Source organism: Vidua chalybeata, chromosome 16, assembly GCF_026979565.1.
Source record: "Vidua chalybeata isolate OUT-0048 chromosome 16, bVidCha1 merged haplotype, whole genome shotgun sequence".
In the NCBI taxonomy this organism is placed as follows: Eukaryota; Metazoa; Chordata; class Aves; order Passeriformes; family Viduidae; genus Vidua; species Vidua chalybeata.
Genome location: NC_071545.1, coordinates 9511753 through 9538718, shown reverse-complemented (window position 1 = coordinate 9538718; position 26966 = coordinate 9511753). Strand labels below are relative to the sequence as shown.

At 40.5% G+C, this 26966-nt stretch overlaps 2 protein-coding genes across 4 annotated transcripts in view; one reads left to right on the top strand and one right to left on the bottom strand.

Annotated features, from left to right (window-relative positions):
• Positions 1–8342, bottom strand: part of EIF2AK1 (eukaryotic translation initiation factor 2 alpha kinase 1) — a 13371-nt gene extending 5029 nt beyond the window's left edge. Inside the window, 12 exon segments of the mRNA XM_053958102.1 lie at positions 951–1335; positions 1645–1698; positions 3320–3417; positions 3783–3863; positions 4560–4659; positions 5123–5154; positions 5825–5961; positions 7140–7298; positions 7738–7812; positions 7815–8072; positions 8075–8224; positions 8227–8342. Coding sequence (XP_053814077.1) covers positions 951–1335; positions 1645–1698; positions 3320–3417; positions 3783–3863; positions 4560–4659; positions 5123–5154; positions 5825–5961; positions 7140–7298; positions 7738–7812; positions 7815–8072; positions 8075–8224; positions 8227–8278 — 1581 coding nt within the window. The 5' untranslated portion in view covers positions 8279–8342.
• Positions 8341–26966, top strand: USP42 (ubiquitin specific peptidase 42). 3 transcript variants are annotated; one of them, XM_053958099.1, is made up of 17 exons: positions 8341–8380; positions 11931–12168; positions 12935–13135; positions 14211–14321; positions 14483–14585; positions 14750–14817; positions 14981–15051; positions 15564–15646; positions 16940–17051; positions 17435–17575; positions 17783–17883; positions 18334–18472; positions 19111–19839; positions 20197–20282; positions 20912–22408; positions 22881–23173; positions 25422–26966. In XM_053958099.1, the coding sequence occupies exons 2-17, from the start codon at positions 11940–11942 to the stop codon at positions 25460–25462; spliced, it is 4005 nt and encodes a 1334-aa protein (XP_053814074.1). In that variant the 5' UTR covers positions 8341–8380; positions 11931–11939; the 3' UTR covers positions 25463–26966. The 3 variants fall into 3 exon arrangements, with proteins under 3 accessions (XP_053814074.1, XP_053814076.1, XP_053814075.1); XM_053958101.1 differs by lacking the exon at positions 8341–8380 and adding an exon at positions 9016–9093; XM_053958100.1 differs by lacking the exon at positions 8341–8380 and adding an exon at positions 9546–9597.

Genomic DNA, 26966 nt, shown 5'->3' with positions numbered 1-26966 from the left:
AATATAATATTAGCAATCTACTGCACTCATGAAGCAGATGCAACAATGCTATGCAGTTTTGGGGAGTTTTTTGCTTGTTTCTCGAATTTTAACAATCGTTATATGATAAATGCTAACAAAACTGCCAGATGCATCTTTGATATTTGAATTAGAGTTTGAAACCTTCTAGAAATACTAAACAGATGTTTATTCCAGCTTAATCAATATAAAATAGCAGAAAAATAATCAACTTCTTGATACAGAATTTTATCAGAATCACAGAATTGTTTAGGTTGGAAAAGACTTTTGAGTCCAACTGTTTGATTTATTACCATGAATCTGTAGCTCAGTTTCTGGTAATGGACCAGTTCATCTGATAACCTGGACAACTCAAGCAGACAACTTTAAAACTGGGTTTCTTGCAAGAGGGCACTCCAAATGATAGCAAAAGCTTGAAGCATTCCAGAGCTGGCTGTGTTATACAAAACGTATCAGTGGTATGGTATAAATGACAACAAGGTTTTAGAAGCACAAGTGATTCCCTGCTTGAATCTGCTTTTATCTCCTTGCCATGTACTCCTACACTGCACATGACATACCAAGACACTTGCATCATTAATAGCTGCTTTACCTTTCATTAGTGAAAGCTAAAGATTTGCAGTTTTGATGGGGCTGTTTAATGCAGCAGTACTAGTTTTTATTCATGCAGGTACTTCATGCAGGACTCAAGAGGCCTAACACATGGGAAGTTCCTCACAGATGCTGAGCTTTACCAGCTCCTCTGGCCAGCTTCCTTGTAATGATGTTACCCACTTAAGAAAATTTGTCTGAACTTTTGGCTCTACTTGCAGTCATTCCATTCTTCTAAAATTATTGTTATAAATCATTCATTTTCACTGTCTACTGCACTACTTTAAAAACATCACAAAATTAGACAGCAGATAAGGATACTTAAAGAGAACTGTATTTACCTCAAACTCTCCACAGAGTGCTACCTCATTTTTGGAGCATCCTTCAGAGCAGGACTTGGTTTCAGAGGACTCAGTTTCAGTGCTAGCATCTTGATCCAGACTGGAATGAGGTCCCTGTGTTGACTGATTGTCCACATCCGTTGATAAACTGTTACCATTATTTACAAAGCCTCCTTGTAGTTCTATGGATAGTTCACCTTTATTTGGTTTTACACTCTCTTTGCTATTGCTGTTTGTAAAGTCATTCCTTACATCCATATTCTGCACTGATTCTCTATGCACATTTTTATGACTGGTACTGTCACAGGACTTCTTTTCTTGTGAGGTAAGGTCAGCAAAGATAATTGAACTACCACTGTCCACACTCTGGATGTGACAGTGATCACTGAAAATAACAAAGGCAGAGAAATCCAAATAAATACACAGTTTCATACCATCTATTTGTCATAAACCATACTGAATTTTTTCCCCCAATTGCAAACAGCACTTCCAAATAAGAGTTCAGCTGCTTCCTCACATAAAACTCCAGGATTCCATATCTGTCAGTGCAGGCTCCAGCTGATTTAATACTTTCTACCAGCAGATATTTTGGACAGCTGTCCCAGGCAGCAATGTCTGCACAGCTGAAAACACAGCTGAATACACAGCTGAAGTTAAAGTTGAATGTGTTACCACTGAGATTGGTAATACTCACTTGCTATTCTTTTGCTCCAGAACTAGTGGCTGCAACTCCATTACTGTTTTACCTGTTGGATGCAAAGATAAATATGGCATTTCATGAAACAAAGAATGTATCCACATATTTACTAAAAATTACCATTTAAGCTAGACAACCTCATCTAATTGAACCTTGTTACCTGTGAATAGCTCTAGATTACCTCTATTTCTGCTGCTGTAAAAGGGGCTTGTTAAGTCTACTAAGAAGCTACCCTAATATGTATTTCATTTATCTTTAAATGAAAAGAAAATACACGTTGTACAAAGTCAATAAAAGGGTTGTACTGGGCTTTCTTAGATATTTACTTAGACTACATCTTTCAGCAGCCTGTTCAAAGTAGGGGTTACAATGTATAGAATAACACACAGTTAAAGAAGCAGCTCCACAAGGCATTACCCTTCATATCACACTGCTGCTGTTTTGAAGACACTTGATATCTTGGAAATAATTGTCATTAAAATTGCATTTTTATATGAAAAAGCTGTTTTAGCACACAGAAGCAAATATAAAACATCAATCTTGTAAGACAAGGGAAACCATTACGTACCACAGAAGCTACCTATAGATTTCATTATGCACTTCCATTACCACCATTAAATACTTATGAAGGACACCCAGCATTAAACAATTGCTTCCCTTGAGATTCTCTGGATCATTGGTTAAAAAGTTTTGCCTGTTTTACTCTACTGTCAACTTCCTACCCATTTATGCATTTTCTTTAGTGCTTATATGGCTGGCTGGGCAACAAGTCAGTGACTTGGAAAGCAATAAAGTTATACAGAGCATAACCAAACCTCCCACTAAGAGAGGATCAAAAGATTTAATTGCTAAAGGCATTCTAGGAAAGGACTAGAAAGGGACCAGTGGATTAGGGTTACAAAGGGACCAAAGGACAGAGTGTGCAAAGAGCTGAGAACAAAGAACCTGAAGAGAAAAACCAAGAAGAAAGTTTAAAATGAACATAGAAGTAGATAAATTCTCAACAGTTACAGACAGTAGCTGATAGACAAAAAAATCCAATTGTTTTGTCAGTGCAGGACTATGAAACACAATTAATCAAATTTAAAAAGACTAACTTGGAAAGCAAAAGAAAGAGTTTTTGGTGGGGGGTGGTTATCACTAAAAATAAATAGTTTCAGGTTCTTTCAGTTTTTCTTAGATCTTTTCCAGATACAAAGAGAAGCATACTGGGATGCCCATTCTATTGTTCTACATCTCTGAGACTTCAAAACATAGTTGCAAATTTGTGGGTTTTTTGTCCTATTCATCATTTCCCCCCACAATATCTGAGGCAACTCATTCCTCAGCATTCATTCTTTTCCTCATGAACTCACCACTTCTTGCATTAAAAGGTTTTCACTGCATTTCACTGACCTTCACACAGCTTTGAATTCCTCCTCATATATTACCATGAGTAAAGCTGATATTTCCATAGTTCCAAATTAATCACTAAGTAACAGATAAATTATTTTCTAAGGAGGGATTGAGTGCATAAAAACACCTGGTGATCACCTGTAATTTCCCTTTCTTTTAGTTCTTTTAAGGAAGGGAAAAAAAAGTCATTTTATCAGAGAAGTAATACTCTCCTGAAAATAACAGTACAGAGGTTGTAAGATGCAAGCAAGAATTAGACAATGAGCTGTACTTTCCTTTTGGATGCACTGTTTGAACTTGTTCCATCCAAGCAGTGTGATAGCCTACAATATTGGGATGCTGCAGCCCAGCCAGCACTTTGACTTCTCGGAGCACCTAAAAAGACCAAAAAACCCACAGTGTGACTCCTTTATTCTGTGTGCTTAGTAAATATAAAAGGTAACAAAAAGTAAATTTCTTTGAGAGAAAGTACAGATGAAATTGTTACAGTAACAGAAAAAAATTTGAAAGCTTGAAAACAAATTGATTTTCATCACTGCAGAGATGACCAAATTCAAGTTATTAATATAGTTCTTTTAATGGACTTCAATGCATCTCATTTACTTTTTTCTACAAGGTATTGATAGGCTCAAACCCTTGGAAATTCAGAATGCATAAAAACTTTTATTAGCTACATTAATAAATTAGAACAGAATAAGCTACAGAGTTAAAACAGGGACAAAACACAGAAAGAAGAATACCTTCATGCAATCTCTTCTTGTAGCCTTCTTAATTTTAATTTTTTTAATAGCATAGAACTGACCATCTAACTTGTTTCTGACCTGAAAACAATTGCAACAGGAGAAAATTAGATGTTAATGTGCTTGGATTAATTAAATCCTTTCAAACCCACTATTTTCTAAAATTTTATTTCTGCACCCAATTATGGGGTGGAATATGGAATATCACCTGTATCAGGGAATGAAACTGGCATTAGGCCCCTGCTGTCCTACAGGGATACTGATAGGTCCTGATAACTGCTTAACAAGTCCTCAATAAATATGTGAGACCACATCTGTCATTTCCACATGGCACATACCTCATGGGGAACCTTGGGCTGGCCATACACTACAAGTACTTATCACAATTCAACATTGGCTTGGAGAGTTTATGCTCATACTGAGGCTCGTTTTTTAAAAGCAGCCACAACTAAAGCATTGGGGAGTGCAAACCAAACACTTCTGATGCTGTTTAGAGTCAATATAGCATAGTAATTCACATGTCAAATAAGGAGTTTTCATTCACTTTAAAAGGGTCAAAATACACATTTTTATAAATAAAATAAACATTTTATATAGCCTGCTTCTGACAAACAAAACTAATTGCAACTGAGTAGCTTTTGAAATGAAACACCAAGCTAAAGATTTGTACCTCTCCTATTCAAAAAACATTTGGCAGTACAGCTAAAACAGTAACTCCAAATTCCAACAAAAAACTAGATATAAATAGAGTAGTTTTATATGGGAGGTAAAGAATACCTTGTATACTTTGCCATATCCTCCACTTCCTAACCTTGCAACCTCTTCAAATTCATTCAAATATCGTGAAGTCTGTGCTTCAAAGAGAACTTCTTTTTTCCTAATTGAGAAAAGTTAGGCTGCATTAAACTAAATTACAACTTAAGAGTAAGATACAGCTGTACACATTCTAAAAATATTATTCATGTTATGAAAAGAAGAAAGTACTTTGACATTACCATACTGTTACCAGCCTGAGTTTCAGTGAATACTGAAAACCAGCAGACTGCAAGACCATGCACATGTGCTACAAATCCATACTCTGTTTTATGAGAAGTGTTCAGAATATTTCTTTTGCATTGTAGCCTGATAAATCTTGTTTTCTTAAACAGTGGCACTGACTGCAAGAGTTGTACTGAAGAAGAAATTATCACTACATCATTTTGAGAAATTGGAGAAACCTTTACCATTTTTTCCTGTTTCAGAACCAAAATATGAAGTGCAGTATTAATTAAATTCAGAGTGGAGCACAGAACTTTAGGGAAGGAGTTAATTTAGTGTTTCTACATGCTTTGAATACATACCCAATTGCAAGAGACTCTCCATTATCAAGTTCCTATGAAAGAACAAAATCCAACATAAAAACATGCCATGTAAAAAGAATAACATGTCTGCTGTGCCAGTGGCATGGACAGCTTCATCAAAACAGAAACTGCAACCTCCTTCTTGGAACAAAATTACAGCCATTCATATGCTGCAGAGAGCTTCACCAAATTAAAGTATTATTATCCCACTGGTAATCTGTTAACATCTCTCTGCTGGAGAGATTACTGCCCTTTTAGAGTTCTGCTGGCAAACAGGATAAAGTGAGGGCTCTAAAATATACTTAAAACAAAAGTAACTAGCTTAGTTCAAGCAGCAAGATAAGTAAACAGGTCTGATTCAGCCTGAAGTACACAAACTACACCCTCCACTAATATAAATATGGGAGTGTTAACATAACCAACAGTTTAAAGTTGAAACTGGATATCTGTTTAAAAAATACTTACAACACCTTGCCTCTGTTTATAAACATTTAAAGTTGCTTTATTATTACTATTTAATAAGGTACAAAATATTGATGGCTTCAAAAACTGGTTTGCACCTACAGAACCAGAGCATGCCATCCCAAAGAGCTAAGGAATTATTTTGTATAATTATTACAAAGACCCAATCCAATATTACAAGAACCTCTAGACAAAAGCTCCTTACTGCAGAGGTTGCCAAAGACATGTAACAAAGCTTACCCCATTAAGTATTTGTTGATTAGCTGCTTTCATCAGTTCAGTAATGGCTCTGTTGTGCTGCAGTCTTATAGTACTAAATTCATCACAAAAGACAAAAGGGGAGAGTAACCCTGTTCTTGTGAAAGTCTGACGAAGAACTGCATAAAGGAACAGACAAAGGCCAGAAAAACATTAAATCAAGCCATCCAATAATACCACATAAAGTTTTTATTATTTGAAAGATACCATGACTGAAAAACTGAACAATCCCTCCTACTCTAATGCTGTTCCTGCACCTTTAGCAATTAAAACTAATTTAAACCAAACTAGAGCTACTCAATGGGAATCCCTTCACATAATATAATTGTTTGCAATGCCTTTCAGGGTCACAGCTGCATCTCCTCTTCTTCCTCAGCTCAGCAGATGAGTTACAGAAACATCCACCCGTTCACTTACATTTTACTTTTGGACGTAAAAGAAAAGAAAAATTCAAAGCAGGTTCACAATTATGAGGATGGATTTATAATCAAAAGTGGTAATGTCAAGATTTTCTAATTCCCATCCAAACTCACACACTTGTGCACATATTCATAATAGAGAATGAAGTTGCTCCCTTCTACCACTTCATCTTTCTCATATGGAGTAAAACAACTGTGGCAAACAAACCCTCATAAATGTTCGAGATGGGTGCAACTGTGATGTTATAAATGGCATAAATTTTAGCAATGAAAAACACATTAGATTTTATTGTCTACAGTCATATAAAGTAAGGACAAAACCCTTCTTAATGCACTAAGTATATGCCTAAATGAACAAAATACCTATGGTAAGTCATATGCCAAGAAGATATTTTAAAAAGTGTGAATTCCCTGAATGATAGCAAGAGACTTTATGGCAAAATAAAGAACTTGTAGAGGTATTTACTCAGATTTTCACAGAATATCATTTTAAAATATTTAGTGAAGACTCTACTACAACTATTTCTTGATATTTTATTAAATTCATCTTCTACCAGCATTTTTAGATCACATATAACAGTAATATAATTTACCCTGCTGCCCTTCTCATGATGCAACTCACACGATCTAGCTGGAGCAGAACTGTCTGATCCTTACATTTACAGCAATACTCTGTTACTGTTTTCAAAAATAAGGCAAGTTGTCATTGCCAATTTAGTTGATTCAAGGTATTCATCATCTTCACAGAATCACTCTTGTCCCAGTGGGATGAAACCTACAGCTTTGTATTGGTATTACACTGTAATTCTACACAGAAGGGTCTGGTACACATTGCAGTAAGGCAGTTTGAGAGACACGAATGAACTCCCCTTACTAACTTCGGAACAAACCCCTGGAGTGAACGGGGTTGTGCGTGTACATGTGGCAGAGATGCTCCAGCAGTGACACGAGCAGCAGCTGGTTCTGGATGGTCGAAGTGAACTTCACAAATTTTTGCGACCCGTTTGCAACTCGCAGCTCCGCTGGCACATCCGAATCTAGAAGAGGACAGTCAGACGAATGAACTTTGGTCTCAGGACACACCTATTTACCTAAACATGAAAACAATGTACAGCCACACAGCCTCAACACAACCCCGGCTCACAGAGGCAGCACTCGAGCTGCCACTTAGCGAGTAGCTTAAGAGGCTAATTAGAAGCCTAATTAATTTTTTTTAAGTGTGCACGGAAAGCAGCTACCCGGGGAGGCCGAGGCACCCCGTGCCCGAGGCAGGGGGAGCTCGCACGGCGGCCTCAGGGCAGGGTGCTGCTGAGGGCCTGCCCGCTCTTGCATCACCCCCGCGGCCGCCGCTACCTCAGAGCGGTGGGGAAGGACAGGAAGAGGAAGGCGACGGTTCTACCCTCCTTCCCTCCCTGCCAGCCGGGGAAATGAACGATTTCCCCGCTCACCCACAGGGCTGCCGCCGGCCCCGCTTACCGTCAAAGCGCGGCTCCGGGCTCTCCTCAGGGAACTCGATGGCGGGCACCGGCACCCGCATGGCCGCAGCCCTGCCGCCCCCCACATGCCGGGCACCGGGATCCCATCCGCTGCGGCCGGCGGGGCCAGCCCGGCCCGCCGTGGGCGGCTCCGGGGGCCGGGCCAGCGTTTATGGCCGCTCTTTGGGCGCGGAGATATAAAACATGAACTGGAGGGATAAACCCAAGGGGGGAACCTTCGGCCCGAGAGGCGGGGACTGGCGGGCAGGAGCTCGTACCGAAGGTCTGCTGCGGGGAGCGGAGCGTCCCCTCCCCTCCGCACGGGGACCGGCACCGCCCGCGTGAGCCCCGCGCCCGGACCGGGGGTCGCCGAGCCCCCTCTAGCGGCTCCCGGCCGCGGCACAGGGGCGGTGCCGGTCCCCGTGTGACCCGGAGGCGCTCGCTGCTCCCCCCGCCGCCGCCGCCGCCTCCTCTCCTCCCCCCGCCCGCCTGCCCGGCCGGCGCCGGGCCCCGGATGCAAGAGGCCGGCGGAGGGACGTCATTGTTCCCCGACGGACTGTAACAGTAGGCGGAGCGGGCCGGGCTGAGGCGGGGGCTGCGGCGAGGGGGACCCGGCAGCGCCGAGTCAAGCGGGGCCGAGCCAGGTAATGGGGCTGGGGGGCAGCGCCGGGCCCGGCGGCGGCCCCGGCACAGCCCGGCGGCACCGCGTGCGCCTCCCGCCTGGAAATCAATGGGCCGGGGGGAGGGGCCGGCCCGGGAAAGGGAAGGGAAAGCGACCGGCGGGAGCAGCCGGCTCAGCCCAGCCCAGCCCAGCGTGCCGGGGCGCGGGCCGGGCGCTCGGCCGCTGCCCTCCTGGCTGGCGGGCAGCCGGAGGGGGTGGGACCCCCGGGCGGGGCGGGGCGCCGTCCCCAGCACGCGGCGGAGGGACCCAGCCCCGCCGCCGCCACCACCCCCTGGGCCGGCGGGACCGGCCCCCTCCCGGCGCGGCTTCCTCGCCCGCCCTCTCCGTTACGCGCCGGGGTCCCGCCGGCGCCCGCATCTCCTTCCTTCTAGTCCTGCTGCTGTCGGCGTGGGGGACTCGGCGTGGCTCCCCCGCGTGCCGGCGCAGGCGGGAGGGCGGCCGGGACGCCCCGGCCCCGCGTCCCGCGGCGAGAGCGGCGCTGTGCCCCGCCTGGCCCCGCGTTGTTCCCGCTCGACGCGGCTGTGGCGGCTCCCGCGGCCCCTCCGCCCCGTGCCCGGGGGGCTCCGCGCTCGTTTCGCCGCCCTCCCACCCGCGTTGCCATGGGCACGGAGCCGCCGTTGGGCGCCGCCGCCGCGGTCCTGCCCCCGGGCCGGGATGGGACGCGGGCCCGGACAGGTCAGCACGGGGCCGGGAGGCGGAGGCGGCATGGCACGGGCGGGGAGCCGCGGGGCTGAGGGGCCGAGCGGTGTGAGAGCTAGAGGCAGAAGGGCGAGGCGGGAGCTCCTTCAGGGCCGCTTCCCGGCCCCCCTCGCCTGCGTGTCGGGCTGGGTTTTGTCTTGTGTGTGTTTGGGCTCTTGCCGCGCTGAGCGCGGACATGTTGCGTGCGGTGCCCGTCCCTGCCCGTGCCAGCGGCCTTTTACTGCCGGTGTCAGAACGTTTTCGGGAAGCGGGACCCCTCAGAAGTCCAGAGTGAGGGGAAACCGGGTCGGTGCTGCGGGCTTGGCGCTGGCGGGGCGGGCGGTTCGGTTGTGAGCGGGCTCCGGGGCTCGAGGCCGCCCGGAGCGAGGCGCTCGCGGGCGCTCGCGGCGCTGGGCTCGGTCCCGCCACAACCAACGGCCCCGGGACACGGAGCTCGGAGCTGCCCCGCGCCGAGCGCTCCCCGCCGCCTGCTCAGCAAGGGTAAAATATTCATTACTTTCTCCTCTGCTGCCTTTAGTTTTGTAACGAAAGTAAAACCAGCGCGGGGCGTGTGTTTGTGTTCCGCGCTGCCCCGGGTTGTTTTTGCTCCCGGCGGCGTGTGCGGTGCGGTCGGTGATGTAGCGAGGTGACTCTGCCTGGGCTTCTGCTGGAGTTGTTTCCTCCTGCTTCTTGTTTCTGCCCCGGTGTTGCCGTGTGCCGCTCTTGTTTTTTAACACTCACTGCTGGAAGTGTTTGGTTTGTACTGAGATAAAGATGCATACTCCCTGGCTGAACGCGGTTCTGTGAACGGGATCTTGTATAAAACCCTCCTGAGCTGTGATTTATTGTATGCAAAGCGGAGACCAAACATAAATATTTAGATCCGAGTATTAACTGATGCGTGTTGCGATGAGACTGCGGAAAAAAGAATCTAAACAACGCTGATGCATCACTCCAAATGGGAGGAAAGCAACTGTTCTGTTTTGCTCGTCAGTATCATACTGTGAGAAGTCTGTTATGGGAATAGCAGAGGGGAAAAGAGCTCAATACACATGGCAATGTGAATTTATGTTCAGCAGTGGTACAGGAGCAGAACCTGTATTTACAGTGAAGAGTGGGAAAATATCTGTGTAATGTTTGTGCTACTTCATCAAAGAGATGTTATATCCAAATTAATTATATTGACAGATTTTGAAAAAGTGGTGGATCTGAGTTATTCTTGACATCCGTTGATATTTGCAGGTGTCTAGTGTTTGATATCTGCTAATTAGTTGTCAAAACTAAATTAGCAGCACCAATCAGTGCTACTCAGTTATTAAAAATAAATTTAAAAATATGTGAGGCTTCCCTCATTGGTCAGCATAAAGCCAAAGCTTTTTTGTGATAATATTCTTCTGTTTGCTTTTCACTGCAGTCTAGATTCTGGTTTTTGTCCTGCAAATAAGTTCATTATGTTGTTGAAACCCCTTCCCTTTCCATCAGGAAAAGGAGATGTCACCAATATCTGCAATTTGGAGTCTGGATCTTATGTGAAAATCACTAAGCCCAAGAGCTGTCATCTTAGTTTTTGAAATGGACAAGGATGTCCTCATTTTTCAGTAACATATGTGAATTTTCCATTTTTTGTATGTTATCATCTCTAAAGTGGAAAATGTGTACATAGAGAATTTTACATTGAAAATTTAGAGGGGAAAAAAATCTCATTAAAGGTTCCACACATAATTTGTCTTTTGTGGAACTAGAAGTTGTATGATTTACTGTGCTTTGTTTAATCTACTGGAAGTTTCATCATTAGCAATCAAGTTGTGCCATGAATCTGAAACTGCTTCATGCTTTGTTCTCTCAGTTATTTTAGTGTTACAAAGCAGGTTATACTTTAAACCCTCAGTTAAGTTTATAGTTTCCCTAAACTTGAGCAGGCCTTACATGCTAGAGTACGATAGTAGTGAAAATTTACATGTAGCAGTTGGTAATTGATGATGTAATTATTCAGCAGCTTACTATGCACACAACATTACATGTATTTAAAGAGGTACCATCTTGAAACATAATCAGCATTTTATAAAGGACTTAGTATCAGTTATTGCCTTTATTCTTGAAGGCTGAGGATTTGTTTTGCTTTCTTCTGTGGTCATCATTTTCTTTTCATAGTTTACATTCCTCTTTTGCTTTTCCCTGGCAAAACAACTTTACATAAGTAGAACTGAAAAAGATGCTTTTGAATTCAACTTCTTGGTTTATAAGTAAGCATTGTAAATGATGGGTGCAAAATACCACAAGGAGTACTGCCAAAATTGTATCCAAACAAATACTTCTTGGAAGGGCAGAAAAAACCCAGGTGGAAATAAATTTGCAAGTGTTTTCTAGCTCTTCTTTCCCAAGATTTCTCAGAGCTGTTTCCCATGCTCTGTGTCATTAGGGGTGTGTGGTTCCCAGGAGCAGGAAGATGTTGGCCAGACAATTCCTCCTGGATCTCAACAGGCCAGCACTTGATTGTGCCACTGCTCACAGCTTCTTTTAAGAAAAAGATCTTGGTTACTATAGTGGTTTAAAATCCCATTAAAGTGTAAGAAATGCCATCAGTCATTAACTCAGCAGAAGTTTAAAAAATATTGATGCAGTTTGGATGGAAAAAATCTACTTTGTGCATTCAGTTGTATGTTGGGTGGAATTGTTTTTTTGTGTTTTGGGGTTTTGTTCCCTTATTTGTAATCATTCTTATCTGTTTAGTTCTTCAGGTTCTTTGAGGCTAAGGGACAGGATTTCTCTTGGTCTTTCCTTTCTGGAATACATTGAATGTTCTTATGCCAAACAGAACTTTTGCCTTGTTACAGATATGAACAATGACCATAGTTAACAAGCCAAAATCTTCAAAGTCTAAAAAATCTTCCTCAAGACGGTCTGACAAATCTATGAAACCCCGTACTAAAAAAATGACGTCTCGCACTGCAAGTTTGGGCCGGGTACCCCCTACAGAAGATCCAAACAAAGTCTCTGTGGACAAAGGTCCTGGGGGGCATATTTATTGTAGATCATCTCAAAAATCAAAGCCTTTTGCCCAAAGAGATCTAGGTAAGTGTCTTCTGTCCTCCTTCCTTTTTGTTCAAAACAAAACCAAAATAGAAGCAGATTTTAGTTGTTGCATTGCTATAAAATGGGACTACAGCAAATCAAGAGTTCAGCCACTGACTTCAATTTTGTGCATCCCCTAAGGCAGCTGCAGGGATAGGTATTGCAGAACTTGGGTTTATCTACTTACAATTGATTTGTAAAGTATTTTTTATTTATGTAAAATCAAATAAGGGGAGCTTTTCATAATGCACAGATGTACCTAGGTCTCTTCTGTTCTGGAGAGAAAAGTACATTTTACCATGTCTATTCATGGCTTCCATTATTCACAAGTCTTTGAATAATAACATTGCCCAGGAATAGATCTGTTATCTATGGGGTTACTTTTTGTGCTGCTTACTTGTTTATCTGTCTGATTTTTCTTACTGCATAACCACGAGTGTAAGTTTGTGGTTTAAGTTACAATAAGGAAAAAAACAATAATTTAATTAAGAGATTAAAGGATATAGAGATAAAGAAATCAGACACTAAAATCAGAGTGGTAATTTGTGCCTTTCATTAGAAGAATTAAAACAGATGAATTAACTATTGTCCAAAGGAGAGTGTTGACTAGCAAATTCACGTGGCAGTGTTAAAGCTGTGCATCTTGTGTTGCTGTGTTTTGGAGTAGAGCTGGTTCTTCAGGCTGCTCCTGTAGAATTCTACTTGTTAAATACCCTCTTTAAAACAAAACCAGTACAACTCTTTTTGACATACAAATTTCTTGCAGTTGTTAATGATGGGATTGCTCCGCCACAAAGAATTCTTTTTCCACCTGAGAAAATCTGTATGGATTGGCAACAAACACAAAGTGTTGGAGTTGGACTGCAGAACCTCGGCAACACATGTTTCCTTAATTCTACTCTCCAGTGTTTGACCTACACGCCTCCTCTTGCCAATTACATGCTTTCACTTGAGCACACCAAGTCATGTGAGTATTTTCTAACACTATAAATCTGTTGGACAGCTCCAAAGGTGAAAGAAAAGCAGGGGTTCTGTGAGGAAAACCCTTGGTTGTCCTATTTTGTCTGTAGAAGCAGTTTTTGAATGAGATCTTCAAGGTCTTTTCCAGCCTAAATGGTTCTATGATTTTGCTAACAGGAAGCTCAGAATTATAGTAGGCATATAAAGTGAATTTGTTAATTTAATGTGCCATGGTAAAACTTAAAGAAAAGATCATTTCGTGCTTCATGTGAATAATGAAGTACATTGTAAAGTGAGGCATTTGATGAACATTTGGCATTTGGGTTTCCTGCTGGTAGAAAGGTGATAAAATTTAGGATGTTGGCGTTGAAGATTCTTAGTCTTCACAGCTGAGATACTGCAGTGCACTAATACTGTGATAAATTACATGTTCAATGTTGACTCATTAAAAAACCCAAACATTCTAGAAAGCACTACAAGCTAATCTTTTATGAACTCAAATAGAAATCTGGGGGGGACTGTATTGAAATTTAGGCTGATTTTATTCTAAATAATTAGTTTTATATTTTTTAAAGCCTGGAATTCGTGTTCTTTGAATTTTGTTTTTATACTTGACTTTATTAACCCTAGGGGAGTTTCTTTTTATATCCATAAATGTGGAGCTATTTCCTAAGGCACCTGTATGCTTTCTAGTCTGGTATCTTAATATGTATTCCTAGAAGTTTGATTGTGTTTTATTCCCATATATAAAATTTATTTCAGTTAAGAATCACAGAATTATTGGAAGGAACCTTCAAAATTATTTAGTTCCAATCCTCTGCCATGGGGAGGGACACCTTCCAGTGGGAGTGGTCCAGGCCAGTTTTGTGGAGCCTGGTCTGTGATTTAATGAGTTTTATTCTGTACAGTTTCACATAATAAAATGCCACAAAACTGTTGGGATATTGACACCTTAGGAGAAGAGAATGTACCACAGAGAGTGGGACATTGCACCCACAACTTAGATTATTATTATTTTGGGGTGAGTTTTCTCTTTAGCAATGTGTACTTGACTAGAATGGGATGCTTTCTTCTTTCACTAGGTCATGTAGAAGGATTCTGTATGATGTGCACAATGGAAAGTCACATCAACCAGGTCCTGTGTTGCTCTAATAATGCCATCAAACCTACGTCTGTTATCAATGGCCTTAAAAGTAAGTGGTTTGGTATAGGTTTATTTTATTTTTTAAAATTTTACAGTGAGTTATTTGATGTATGTAAATAATTTTGATACTTTAAAGAAGAGTATTTTAGAAAAGTATGTTTTCTTTCATTCTATAAGAAAAAGATATATGATAACCTTCTTATTTATTAGGAATAGGAAAACATTTCCACTTTGGCAGTCAAGAGGATGCACATGAATTCTTATGCTTCACTGTTGATGCTTTACAGAAAGCTTGCTTGAATGGAAGCACCAAGTAAGCATAAAATAATTAAATTTAAATCTTTCCTAGCCTCTCTTACTACTTTATTTACTATCATGAATTAAAATCTATGTCCTTGGTTTTCATAAAATCAAAAATTTTTTGAGAAATTAACTGTGCTTTCAGTCTTCTGAGGTCTGACTCTAATTTATTTCCAGATTAGACAGATCTTCTCAAGCCACCACACTTATTTATCAAATATTTGGAGGATATCTAAGATCTCGAGGTACTTTTTTTAAAAATTTACTGTCTTTCGAACTGATCTGTGTCTTTTTGTCTGTCTGTAGCAAAGGAGTTTGTATTTTGACTAAAGTAATGTGTATTAATAATTTAGATTGATGCAGTTAGTCTCATTCAAGTGATGTTAAGCATTTGTATTTTGATTCCAGTAAAGTGCTTGAACTGCAAAGCAGTGTCAGATACGTACGAGCCATTTCTCGACGTTACTTTGGATATAAAGGTAAGAATGTGTGTGAGCATGGGCTGAGATGTGTAAAGACTTGTCGAGCTTTGTTAAATAAAGTAATTTTGCTTAGAAACCTTGTTAAAGCAAAACAGCTTGGTGGTGGATTGGACTTTGTTGTTCTGTGGAAGCCATGAAAATGCTCTCCATGTTTGGATTGGATTTAAGCTGGAAAAATAATAATTATGGCTACACAAACAATGGTAGAATCATACTTCTCGATTATTCTACTTCAGTATACATCTATTGTTAGACTAATGGGTTTGATTGTTCTCATTATTGATGCCAAGGCATACCACAGATACTGTCTGGCACGGCAAAAATTATTTATTTTGAAATGAGGTAAATACTCCGTGAACTCTGTTTCTGTCTTCTCCTTCGTGGTGTTTGCTGGTTCACAGTAGGCCACTTAAGTATAAACTAACAAGGTTCTCTTGTAAAGTGCTTGTAAGTGCTCAAAATTTTGCAGTTCTTGTGACTAGTGTTCTACTTTCTTTCTACTCATCCAGGCAGTTACATCTGTCACCAGAGCTCTAGAACAATTTGTGAAACCGGAACAGCTGGATGGTGAAAATAGCTATAAGTGTAGCAAGTAAGATTATTATTAATTACACCTTAATACAAAATACATGTTCAGTGCAGTGCATGACTTGGAGGATGAGTTATCTCTTGATTTTGTTTAGCAATAAGACAGACGTGGCTTGCTGTTTCATTAAGTTTTGTTTACATAACTAATATACTGAAATCGTTCAAAGCTTGGGAAATAATACACTTGTTTCTAAAGGAGTAATTTTTATATTTCTGTTTGAATATTTGGAAATACATTATAAGAATTGTATTGCTCACATTAGACTTTTCTTCCTAATACTGTCTGTGCTGGGCCATGTCAGCCTTCCTGAGAGTGAAGTTGCACACTAAAATACTCATGGCCAGAAGTTAAAAGGCATGTCTGATAAGTGGTGAGCTGGAGCACAGGGATATGGACAAAGATTTGGGATGGGAAGCAATACCAGCTTAGTCACACACAAACCCAGATGTTTAGTCTTTTTGTGAGTTTGAAAAGAAAAGTTTGGTGTATGTACAGTGTCATTTCCATTGCTGGCATACTATTGTATGAACTTTCAGTTTCCTTTTTGTTTTCTACCATTATTTTTTCTAATAAGGATTACTACTGCCTGAAACCTTCATCTCTAAATACAAGTTTCAGAATTTTGTAAAGCACTTCATTTTTTTTTGCCTTATTCTGGGTGGCTCTTTTATTTTGTTCATTGGCTTTCTCCATCAGTTTGGAATTCTGTACTTTGTATTTTGATGTCAGTTTTAAAAGAGACTCTTAAATCCTTTCTGTTTGTTACTCAGTAGTACTTTTGTTGACAATGTAAAGTGACATATTTCAGTCTTTGTGCTGATGGTTGCATTTCAGGACTGAGTCTGTACCTCCTTTGAGCGTGCAAAACAAACAAACAATTTTGCTTTGAAGGACTGCAGAGGGTTTCAGCCTTTCCAGGCAACCTCAGTACAGGAAAACTCAATACTGTCCAACGTCTGCCTCTTGCAGAATGGCTGTTTCCTTCCAGTGGTTTCTTTACATTTTTTACTGCCTTCCCTTTTTGACATAAGAAAGATACATGTTCAGGCATTAATTTGGCTATCAAGAGCTGATGTCCTAAATCCTTTGTTCTCTAGAACTGTCTCTAATATCCTGCTACATTCTCTCTATTAACAAAGCTGAAATGCAGTTTATGGATTTAAGAAAAGATCTAACATATTATACAAGCAAAATATTGTTCAAATAGCATAAGCATGTGTGAGAGATGAAAACTTGTTTGACTTCTGGGTGAGAAAAGAATATAATGTTAAAAATACATCTGTGCTTGTTTTTAAGGTGTAAAAAGATGGTTCCAGCGTCAAAGAGATACACGATACATCGCTCTTCCAATGTTCTCACAATATCACTGAAAAGATTTGCAAATTTTACGGGTGGAAAGATCAACAAGGTATATTTGCAGCTGGAATGCTGCTTTGTCTTCTTGGAATGGGCATTTCCCAAAGATGAATACTCATTTTAAAGTTGTTCACATTTCAGGCAGTAACTACAGTGTAAGAGAAGTCAATACAATAACTTAGCAGCTGTGGCTGTTACTTTCTTTTTTAATACTGATAGAGTTCCTATGTGACCATAAGAACATACCTTCCCCTTAAAGAGCTAATTCTGTGGAAAATAGCTCCCTGCAGCTTAAGTTATTAAATGTTGTTTCTGAGAATAGGCATTTTCAAGTGAATTGAAAAATATATTTATATAGTCCTAGTCTGTGTCTTCTTCAGGCTATTACATGAAGTATTTCAGTATAACTTTTGAATCTTCTTTGTCTTTCTTTAGGATGTAAAATACCCTGAATATTTGGATCTTCGAGCATATATGTCCCAATCTATTGGAGAACCCCTCATCTATGCTTTATATGCAGTTCTTGTACATAGTGGCTTCAACTGTAATGCTGGACACTATCTCTGCTTCATAAAGGTAGAGATCAGCTCAACTTCTAACAGGATAAAATTTTTGCTGGCAAAGAAATTAAAATGTAGCTGGTAACCAGTGGTTTTAGGGAAAAACATTGCATCATGTGCTTTGTTTGCTTTGTTTTGGTATGCTTTGTTCTGCAGTGCTTTATCTATGATGTCCTTTGGAACACATGCAATTCATCTGAAGATATTCTGTCTTTGTTTGCAGGCTGGCAATGGACTTTGGTACCGAATGAATGATGCCTCAGTAGAGCTTTCTGATATCAAAACAGTTCTCAATCAGCAAGCTTATGTACTTTTTTATATCAGGTAATAACACCAGATGTGCTCAGAACATTTTTATTGTCAAGTTGCTGATACTTTTCTTGTTTTGAAGTCTTTTTCTTTTCACTCTAGGAAAGTATTACTATTTGTATATTTCTGTCTAAGTGGGAATTCCCTGTGTCATTTATTACCTTTTATTGTTTGACCTTAAATTTCTGCACTTGGGAGCGCTGGTTTCTATCTGCTCACTGTAGCTGGCCAGTTTAGAAAAGAGGAGACATCATGGCCATAGATGATGTGAGGCTGGATCATTGCTCTGGAAAGGACAGGCATTGTAGGAAGACCATTATCTAATCTTCAGTTTGTCGTCCTGCCTAAATCTTCCAGATGTGTCTTTCATGTCATATACACTGTTGCTGAGATTATGGGATGGGGTTTAACCCAGGCCTAGGCTGAAGGAAGAGCTCTGAGCTCAGCTGGCCCTTGTCTCCGCAGGCGCTACGATCTGACGCTGGGGGAGCGAGCCTTTTACCTGCCCGCGCCCTCCTACCCGCGCTCCTTCCTGGGCCAGCGCGGGGCCAACAGCAAGCAGGCTGCATTCATGGGACCTCGGCTTCCTCCTCACATGATTAAGGTGATTGGAGAGGGGCAGATAGTAGCACCAAATTATAGCGGGCTTTGGTGTGGGGTGGGGCCTTTTGAGTTTTAGTTTCCCTTTCACATTCCAGGTTTCTTCACAGACCTCATGCTAGAGACAGAGTTACTCAAACAGTGGCTAATCCTTAATTGTGCAGCCATGCCACTTTGTTACTTTCTAGCTCAGCTTTCTAAAACTTGAGAGCTGTGCTCTTGAGACAATTTAAGTAGTCTATTAATGCCTAAGTAATTTAAATTTTAAAAGTAAATATCTGCCCCGTCCCTATCAGTGTCACTTTAGTTGAGACAGTGATAGAGAATACAAATTGTCTTGTTCCTGAGTACTAGTAGAATTATTCCAGTGTTGTCAGGGAGTGTTTAAAAAGGAAAATAATTTTTTTAATAGCTTTAGTCAATGTTAAGTTGTTTGGATGGGTGTCAAACTGATGCTCATTTAATACCAAAGGCGGGATTTACACACACCTGTTGGACATGCATGTATATTGGGAGGGAGGTGAGGTTTCTTCTTAGGTATTGAGGCAATCTGTAGAACTATTTAGTATGAGACTTTAATGTTGTAAAACTTCCAGTGCTGTGTGTTTGAACGTATCCATTTTACAATCTCTTCAAATACAGAGTTCAAGTCGTTTAAATGGAAATGGACCCTTAAAAGAGGATCCCAGTGCTGTTGGTGTTGCTGTAAAAAGGCCATCTTCAGCTCCACCAACAGCTTGTGTTCAAAACTGGGCAATTTCCAGGCCGTCAATGACAGACCCTTCCAAAACCCAGAAGATCACGATCAGTATTCACAACAAGCTGCCCACTCGGCAGGCGGTGCCGCAGGCGGAGTGTCCGAGCAGCGCTGTGGAGGAGGAGGATCTGAAGCCCCTTCCTTCAGCCACAATTACAAACTCTTCCACAGCAGAGCCTACCTCAAACCTCTCCACAGTGTCAGTTGCTACTAATGTCTCCAAGCAGGAGGTTCCTGATGAAATCTTTGTTGAGCCAGCAGTGAATGGAAACCCTAAGCTCTGTTCTGACAACATGGTCCCTTTCAGTGCAGAACCTTCAGGAAAATCCGAGGAGTCCAAGGGCTTGTTCAAAAGGCATTGCAACGTCATATCTTCCAATGGAATTCTGATTGGGAAGATGGTCCATACATTGCATAATTCCCATTCATCCTGTCAGAATGCAGAAGAAAGATCCCAGCATGAGCTGCCAAAAATTGATTCTCTAAATGGTGCTATTAGTTTAGATAATGAATATAAAGAAAATGGACTGAAACTTGATGATCCCACTTGCCAAGTCCAACCCGTTAAACCTTCCGAGATTTTCTTCTCTAAAGCAAATGGAGTGCTTGAAGCGGTGAGTTAGATTTGTTCATCTGGGCTTTCTCACCTATGATATATTCAATATTCATGAGCACTATAATGTGGAATACCAAGAAAACACAGCACAGATTTCATTCTAACTCTTTGTGCCATTATCCCACTGAATTTGCAGAGCTAACATGACATATGTCAACATAAGAAAAGTTCAGGGAGATAATACTTCACAAGTTTCATAAAATACATTTTTGGGAGGAGGGGGATGACGTGTCAAGTAGGAATAGTGCAGGTATCTCTGTGATCTTGTTTAACATCTAATGTTGGAAATTTGTTCAGCAGTACTTTTCTACTAAAAATAGCTTTTTCTTTGTTAACTTCTGTGTTTTAATTGTAGATGCCTAAAGCTTTGTCACCAGATCCTCAAGGTATCTTAGAATCTCTTACGTACAGCCAGTTGAACAGCTTGTCAGAGGAAAAGAGGTAAAATGACTACACTCTGATTAAAACAAGATTTCATACAAGTTGATTACTATTTTACCCATCTACTAGTAATACTTAAAAGATTTACATCAGTGCAGAGAATTCCAGACTGTGCATCTGGTATGGCAAACATCAGCACTGGGCACACATTATTCTGATACTAAATACAGGCAGATGCCTCCTGTAAAACTTTCACAGGATGTTTTTACATCTTTCTTCCATCATCTGGAATACTTTTTCTATTCCTCTTTCCCTTTTTTTGCATTCTAGGATGAGTGAATGTAAATTCCCACAATCTGCTCTCCCACTTGGGAAAGTGGGAAATCTGAGTGTTTACCTTTCTTCTAATTGGGGGAAGAGCAAATACAGTTTTCTGGCTATTGATGAGATTCAGAGCTGCAAGTGAAAGGAGTTGGATGTGTTTGGGATGGGTTTTTTAAGGCACAGCTTGCAAAACTGAGAGAAGAAAAGCTTTCCATGGAACTGAGGGAGGTGTAAGAATGGTTTTCTAAAGTCAATGTCTTTCAGAGTTTTACATTAGCTGCTTCTTTTTTCTTTAGGGGAATTTACTCCTAACATCTTTTAGATGGACTTTTTCAAGTTAAAAATATGTTTTTAATTTTGTGCAGTGTCTCTGGACCTCAGAAATCCTCTGACAATGATGGAGTTACGGATACTGTAGTGATGGAAGCACTGTTTGCCTATGAAGAATCCAGGAAGGTTCCTTCCAACTTTAGCTGTGAGGTTGAGAAACTTTTTACTCAATCAGATTCTGAAACCATTTTTACCAAAGAAGAAGTTCCTGAAAGTATTGTAACAAAAGCTGATAATGCACATCTCAATATCAATGGTCAGCACAAGGTTAGGAAAAAATCCTTGGATACTGAAGGTGAATTCCTTGGGCAGTGTGAGTCTGAAGACATCAGAGATAAAGACAAACTAAGAAGATCAAAAGAAGCTGAACTCATTTCAAAAGAAAATCCTTTGTACATCAAAGGATCTCCTGAGAGCAAAGAGAAATTAGGGCAAATTTCCTCTATAAAGCCTGACATTGAATGTAGTTCTAAAAAACTTGCATCTCTAGATATTACAGATAAATGCCAAGATACAAAGGACATTTCTAATAACTATGTAGAGGTACCACCTGTTAATGACTCTTCTATTACAAAGCTGGATAAAGTATTGGAAAGTCAATTTTCTAGAGCAGACGAGGGACCGAGTAATAAAATATGTGAAGATGATGATAAACATATGAAAAAAAATAAGAAAAAAATCCATGACTCTAAAAGAACTGACAAAGAGCACTACCGGAGGAAGAGAGAAAACTCGGACACTGAGGAGAAGGAGAGGCAAACCAGAAACAAACCAGATGATCATTCCCACAGGAGGAGGAGCTCTCACAGCGTGGAAACAAACAAGCAGAGCCGTCATAAGCAGGAGTATTGTAGTGAGAGCAAGTACAGATCCTCCCACAATGAAAGAAACAGTCCCAGTAATGGCAGGAGCTCAGGAAAATATTCTCGTTACAGATCCCGAAGCAGAGAAAGGACAGATCCAGACAGGAATAGGTACTATTATTCCAAAGGAGACAGACCTTGGATTAGAGAAAGATACTATCAAGATGAACCACGGAGATGGGAAAAATGCAGGTACTACAATGATTATTATTCCTCCCATGGAACAAGAGATGGTAGGGACAGGAGGTCCTCTCATTGTGATAAAGACTATGACAAATTGAGCCAAGCTTACAGCAGGTCACACAAGGATTATCATTGCAAAAGCAGATGGGCTCACAGCACACTCTCCCGAGAGGAGGATGTGCATCACTTCAGCAGCCACAGAGCAAACTTCCACCATTGTTCAGTACCTCAGCAGCACTCAGAAAAATACTCCCGTGAAAGGCACGCACTTCCACCAGTGTCAGCTCACTCAAATTTGGAGGACTCTTCCCGGGAAAATGAAAAAGAAAAACTAAGAAATGGCAAAAGAAAATACTCCCACCAAGAAGAAAGTGGAAGTGACATAGAAAAGAAATTCCGAAAGACAGATGACCAAAGAATCAAAAAGTATAAGAAGGTCAAGAAGAAAAAGAAGTCCAAAGATAAACATCGAGAGAAGGATTACAAGTAAGCAAGGATTCCAGCATAATCAGCAATTTTTTCCTAATTATTTTCTGGGTATTTCTCATGTCTGCCTTTTTTTCATTGTTTCTAAGTAACTTATCTGTCATAATGTGACGGGATCATGTTATTAGGTTGGCCAAGAGAAGATAGGAAAGATGTTGCTGAATTGTGTTAGAACACTAGAGCTGGACAATGTAGACAGAAAAACATCTGCACACCGTTCTTGATTAGGTTACAATTTAATTTTTTTTTTAATCCCCATATGCCTGTTAACAATTTGTGTAGAAACCACGACCTCTTGTCCTTCATTCTGAGGGCTTAAGGTTGCTGCATCTAAATTAACTTAGATATGCACAAAGTACCACAAAGTAGCAGACACTCTGCAAGTCGTCACCTGTGGTAAATAAATAACATTTCATATATACATCAAGTGCCACATCTGTTTTTCTATTTTTAACTTGCATGTTTCCTTCAGACATTATGATTTGGATTGCTCTGTGCTCCACTTTGACAATGACAATCGCAAACATAAGAAAAAGAAGAAAAAGAAGAAGCACGACAGGAAACTGAAAGACTTACTGGAATATTTAGATCCTCATTTCCAGAAGAAAACATGGGAGAAGAAGGAAGAATCCCGTCCTCCAGATGACCATTTATGTGAGCAATACAGAAACCAGGGCAGTAAACAACCCTACAAGGAAGAGAAGCCTTCTGGTGCAGGTGACAGCAAGAAATACAGCTCCATGGCATCCACTGAGTATGTCAGAGGTAAGGCCCTGGGATGTTGGCAGGACTCCTGGTTAAGGCTTGTGTGATGAAATCCCTGGGTTTTATCACAGCTTCCAAACAGTATCGTGGCAGGGGGTTGGAAATAGATGATCTTTAAGATCCCTTCCAACCCAAACCATTCTATAATATAAACAAAATACTACATTCAGCTGTTCATAGCAAGGAAACAGTGCTGGCTGCTCACTCAGAATAACAGGAGTTGGTGATAATACTGAAATATTGTTGGTCCATGTGTAGCTCTGCCTTCTCCTAAGCACAGCTGTCAAACCTCCAGAGGACACTTCACAATTTAACACCTGGAGAATGTTAAATTCCTGCTATTGTTTTATTCAGTTGTGGGGTTTTTCTGTTAGTATAGGCTTAACAACACATAGAAGTGGGCTGAGGAAACAGCTTTTTCCCAACCTTTAATATTTGAAAAAGTCTGATGCTTCTGACAAAAAACCCAACTATGAATTTGTGTGCCTGACTAAATTTACACTGAGCTCTCAGCTGTTGCTTGTCATAATCTCAACTTGGGCTCACAGTAGATAAATTAATTAGTGTAAATTAATTAGCTCTAAAATGATGCAATGAAGATGATTGCACACTGCAACAAATTCAACGTCTAAAATCAAACTTGACAATATTTCCCATGAAATTTTTGCTGAACAGAAGTGTTTATTATAGAAATAAAACTTCATTAAATGCCTGTTATCTGACATAAACCAGTTCCAGTTACTCATCTATTTTAATAGAAAACCAAAACAATCCCCTAACTATTCTACTCAAAGATAAGTAAAGTAATCCCTGAAGAAGACAGCTCACTGTGCAAAAGCAAATTTAATTGTTAAATTGTCTACATTTTATACCTACCTACAGTTTAAGAATTAGGTTAATGGTCAGTGACCATCGTGTTCATTTCTATTTCTGTTGAAGCTGTCAATGTAGCACATAAAAAAAGTTGGAGAAGTTTAATCTTGAAATTCTGGAAAATTAAAATCTCTTTCATGGGGTTTCCACACTTAGGCAAATTGCCACAGTCACTGCACTGAATTCTCGCACTGAAAAGTTTGCTCAAGGCAAAGGGGAAGTGCATTTGTGGAAAACAAATTGTATTTTAAGACAGAGATAACCAAAAGTTGAATGCTAAATATACAGAGTGGAGGGAAAGCTCCATTAAATTCTTTAATGAGAAAACTTTAAGAATTTAAATATAAGAACTGAATTGAGGCCTTTCAAATCCTGATGTTGTAAAAGGGGACTTCTTTTATGATCCTCATGTCCAAAATAACCCTTATTGCACTAAAATGTTCTAGCTGAGAAATCAGGAACTAAACAGAATAAAATGCTTGTGCCCAATAGTGGTTTGGCCTTAGTGATTCTCTGGCCAGCAGGTGGCAAACTCGGGTTTTTCCAAACCAGTCAGGTTTAGTGAGGAATTCAATGTTCTGCATCTCCTTGCTCAGGGCAGGGCACTGAGAAGGAGCTGTTTGTTCATTGCTGAACACGGGGGGGACACCGGGGCTGGCAGAAGCAGTTTAAGTCTTGAGAATTTTAGTATTTCCTGAAGTCCATGGATGTCAATTAGCTCCATCTTCTGGAAGGTCAGTCTTTTTTTTTTTTTTTTTTTTTAATATGGGTCTCAAGTAGTATTCTCTGAAGGATGGAAGCTGCTTTCAGGAGAAGCCACTTTGGCCGTGTTTTTAGAGTACTGAACGTCCCAAGGTAGGGACATGCGAGGAACCAGTGAGGAATTGTGAAGTTGTGCCTTTTCACCCAACTCCTGTTATTTTGAATAAATTAATAAGGATGAAAGCAGCTAGTGATAAGTTGTTGTTTAAGAAAAGTTTATACAGGAGGGGGGAGCAGCAGCTTTGAAGCAGTTCTTTCCTACATTCCTACATGTTCTCTCCAGCAAGTTTCTCAAGGCTTTGCCTTTGTGGCTATGATTTGGCCAGCCTGACCACAAGATTGTTACTAAAACAAAGATGCTTTCTAGGCAAAACTTCAATTGCATTTGATTCAGCCAAGGCCCAGCACTTGTTGTTAAAGCAGGTGGCTCTGTCCTAAGGCTCTGTACAGTTCAGCAGCCTTAGTCTAGAACTGGGGTGCAGCTGGATCCTGTCCTGAGGGACCAGATGGAGCTGGCACAGCTTTGAGCCTTGTCTTTTAGAAATCAAGCCCCTGAGACAGTTTAATGTTTAATGTCACAGCAGGACTGACCTCATTTCCTTTTCCCTTTCAGATGTGGAGCTGACTGATGAAAGCCTTCAATACTCAGACTGAACCCACCACCAACCCCAACAACTTCTCATCATCACAACCAACAACTTCTCATCATCAAAACCAACAACTTCTTACCTTCAACGACTTCTTACCTTCAAACCTGACATTACCAATAGTGACCATCAAAACTTAAGATTTATTATCAATTACCATCAAGACAAAATCCAGTCATAAGTGGTGCTTAACATTTCTGTACAGAATTTTACCATATAAGAACTTTTTTTTAGTTTTTAACTTGAGACTTTCTTTTTTAAAATATACTTCTAATCCAAAAGGGTGAAAACTTTTTACAACTGCTGAACATTGTAAATTACCACATAAATATCTCACTGAGCTGAGATAATGCCCTGGAATAGACCATCTCAAATGCTGCTTAATTACAGACTCAGGTTGACTTTATGTTATTCATGTAATGTTACTCCAAGTTAAGACATCTGGTGCAAGAGCGACCAGGAATTATAAAAGTTGCAACTGACAGTCTGTATATTTAATTTAAAGACTTATTTAAAACTTCACAAGTTTTGCAAGAGCTTCATTTTTTTTTCCTGTGGTCTGACACTAGAAACTAATTTACTTCACATTTGAGTTATATTCAAGATCTGAAGAAAATCTTCTGGTTTTTGACATTGTGAAACAACGAATATGCAGTTCTGAATGTATCTCTCAAGACTGTTTGTATATTGTTCCATATGTTTTTATTACATTTTCTTAATATACTGTCATTTGTCTTAAGTCTCAGTTGTCTGTTTTGTCTCTCTAAAGTGTCTAGTTACAGACAATTCATACTGTGATTTTTATTTTTATTATTAAATGCTATCAAACTGTGATGCACTTATTATTCACTGGTCCTGCATCAGGAGATGAGTGGGGAACCTGTATTAAATACAGTTCATCTGAATAATCTGTCTGGTTTATACAAGCTGTGTTGTTCAGAGATGTCTAAAGTTTGATCTTTGTTTTTTTAAAGATAAAAAGCACTTGCCCCACTGTAAATATATAGCATGTAAAATTTATATAGTATATAAATACAGCAAAGTTAAAATGGATTTTTACTTGAGTTTTACTTGAGTTATTTAACATGCACTGTGTCATGGGAGCTGACAGCTGTCAGAGCGTGTTTGACACTCGAGAAGTCACATCTTCCTCTCAGTGTAGGGGAGAAGATGCTGTTGGTGTGAGCCAGAGAAGATCAGTAACCTGGGACTGCAGCTGCCTAGACAAGGATGCTGAAAGCTTCTCCTTTGAACTTAAAGCTTCCACAGCCAGGCACCAGGCTGGGAGCTCAGCAGGAGCTTGGTATTGTGTATGAAAAAAAAAACAAACATCAAAACCAACCAAAAAAAAAAGGCAAAAAAGCCCAAGGTTAATGTCTCACTAAATACTTAGAAGTAATCTTTTGGTACATGGAGAACACCATAAAGCCAAAGCATAATGTACCTGCATAATGTTCCTATGGCAACAGTTATGTGACTTAACATAAAGTAACATGGCAAAGTAGCCAACA

What these genes read in the sequence shown, in the direction of transcription:
- USP42 (XM_053958099.1), top strand. Translation starts at nt 11,940, where the DNA reads ATGACCATAGTTAACAAGCCAAAATCTTCAAAGTCTAAAAAATCTTCC. An exon ending in AATAGCTATAAGTGTAGCAA is followed by an intron (nt 15,647 to 16,939) that starts GTAAGATTATTA and finishes CTTGTTTTTAAG; the next exon opens with GTGTAAAAAGATGGTTCCAG. An exon ending in CGGGTGGAAAGATCAACAAG is followed by an intron (nt 17,052 to 17,434) that starts GTATATTTGCAG and finishes GTCTTTCTTTAG; the next exon opens with GATGTAAAATACCCTGAATA.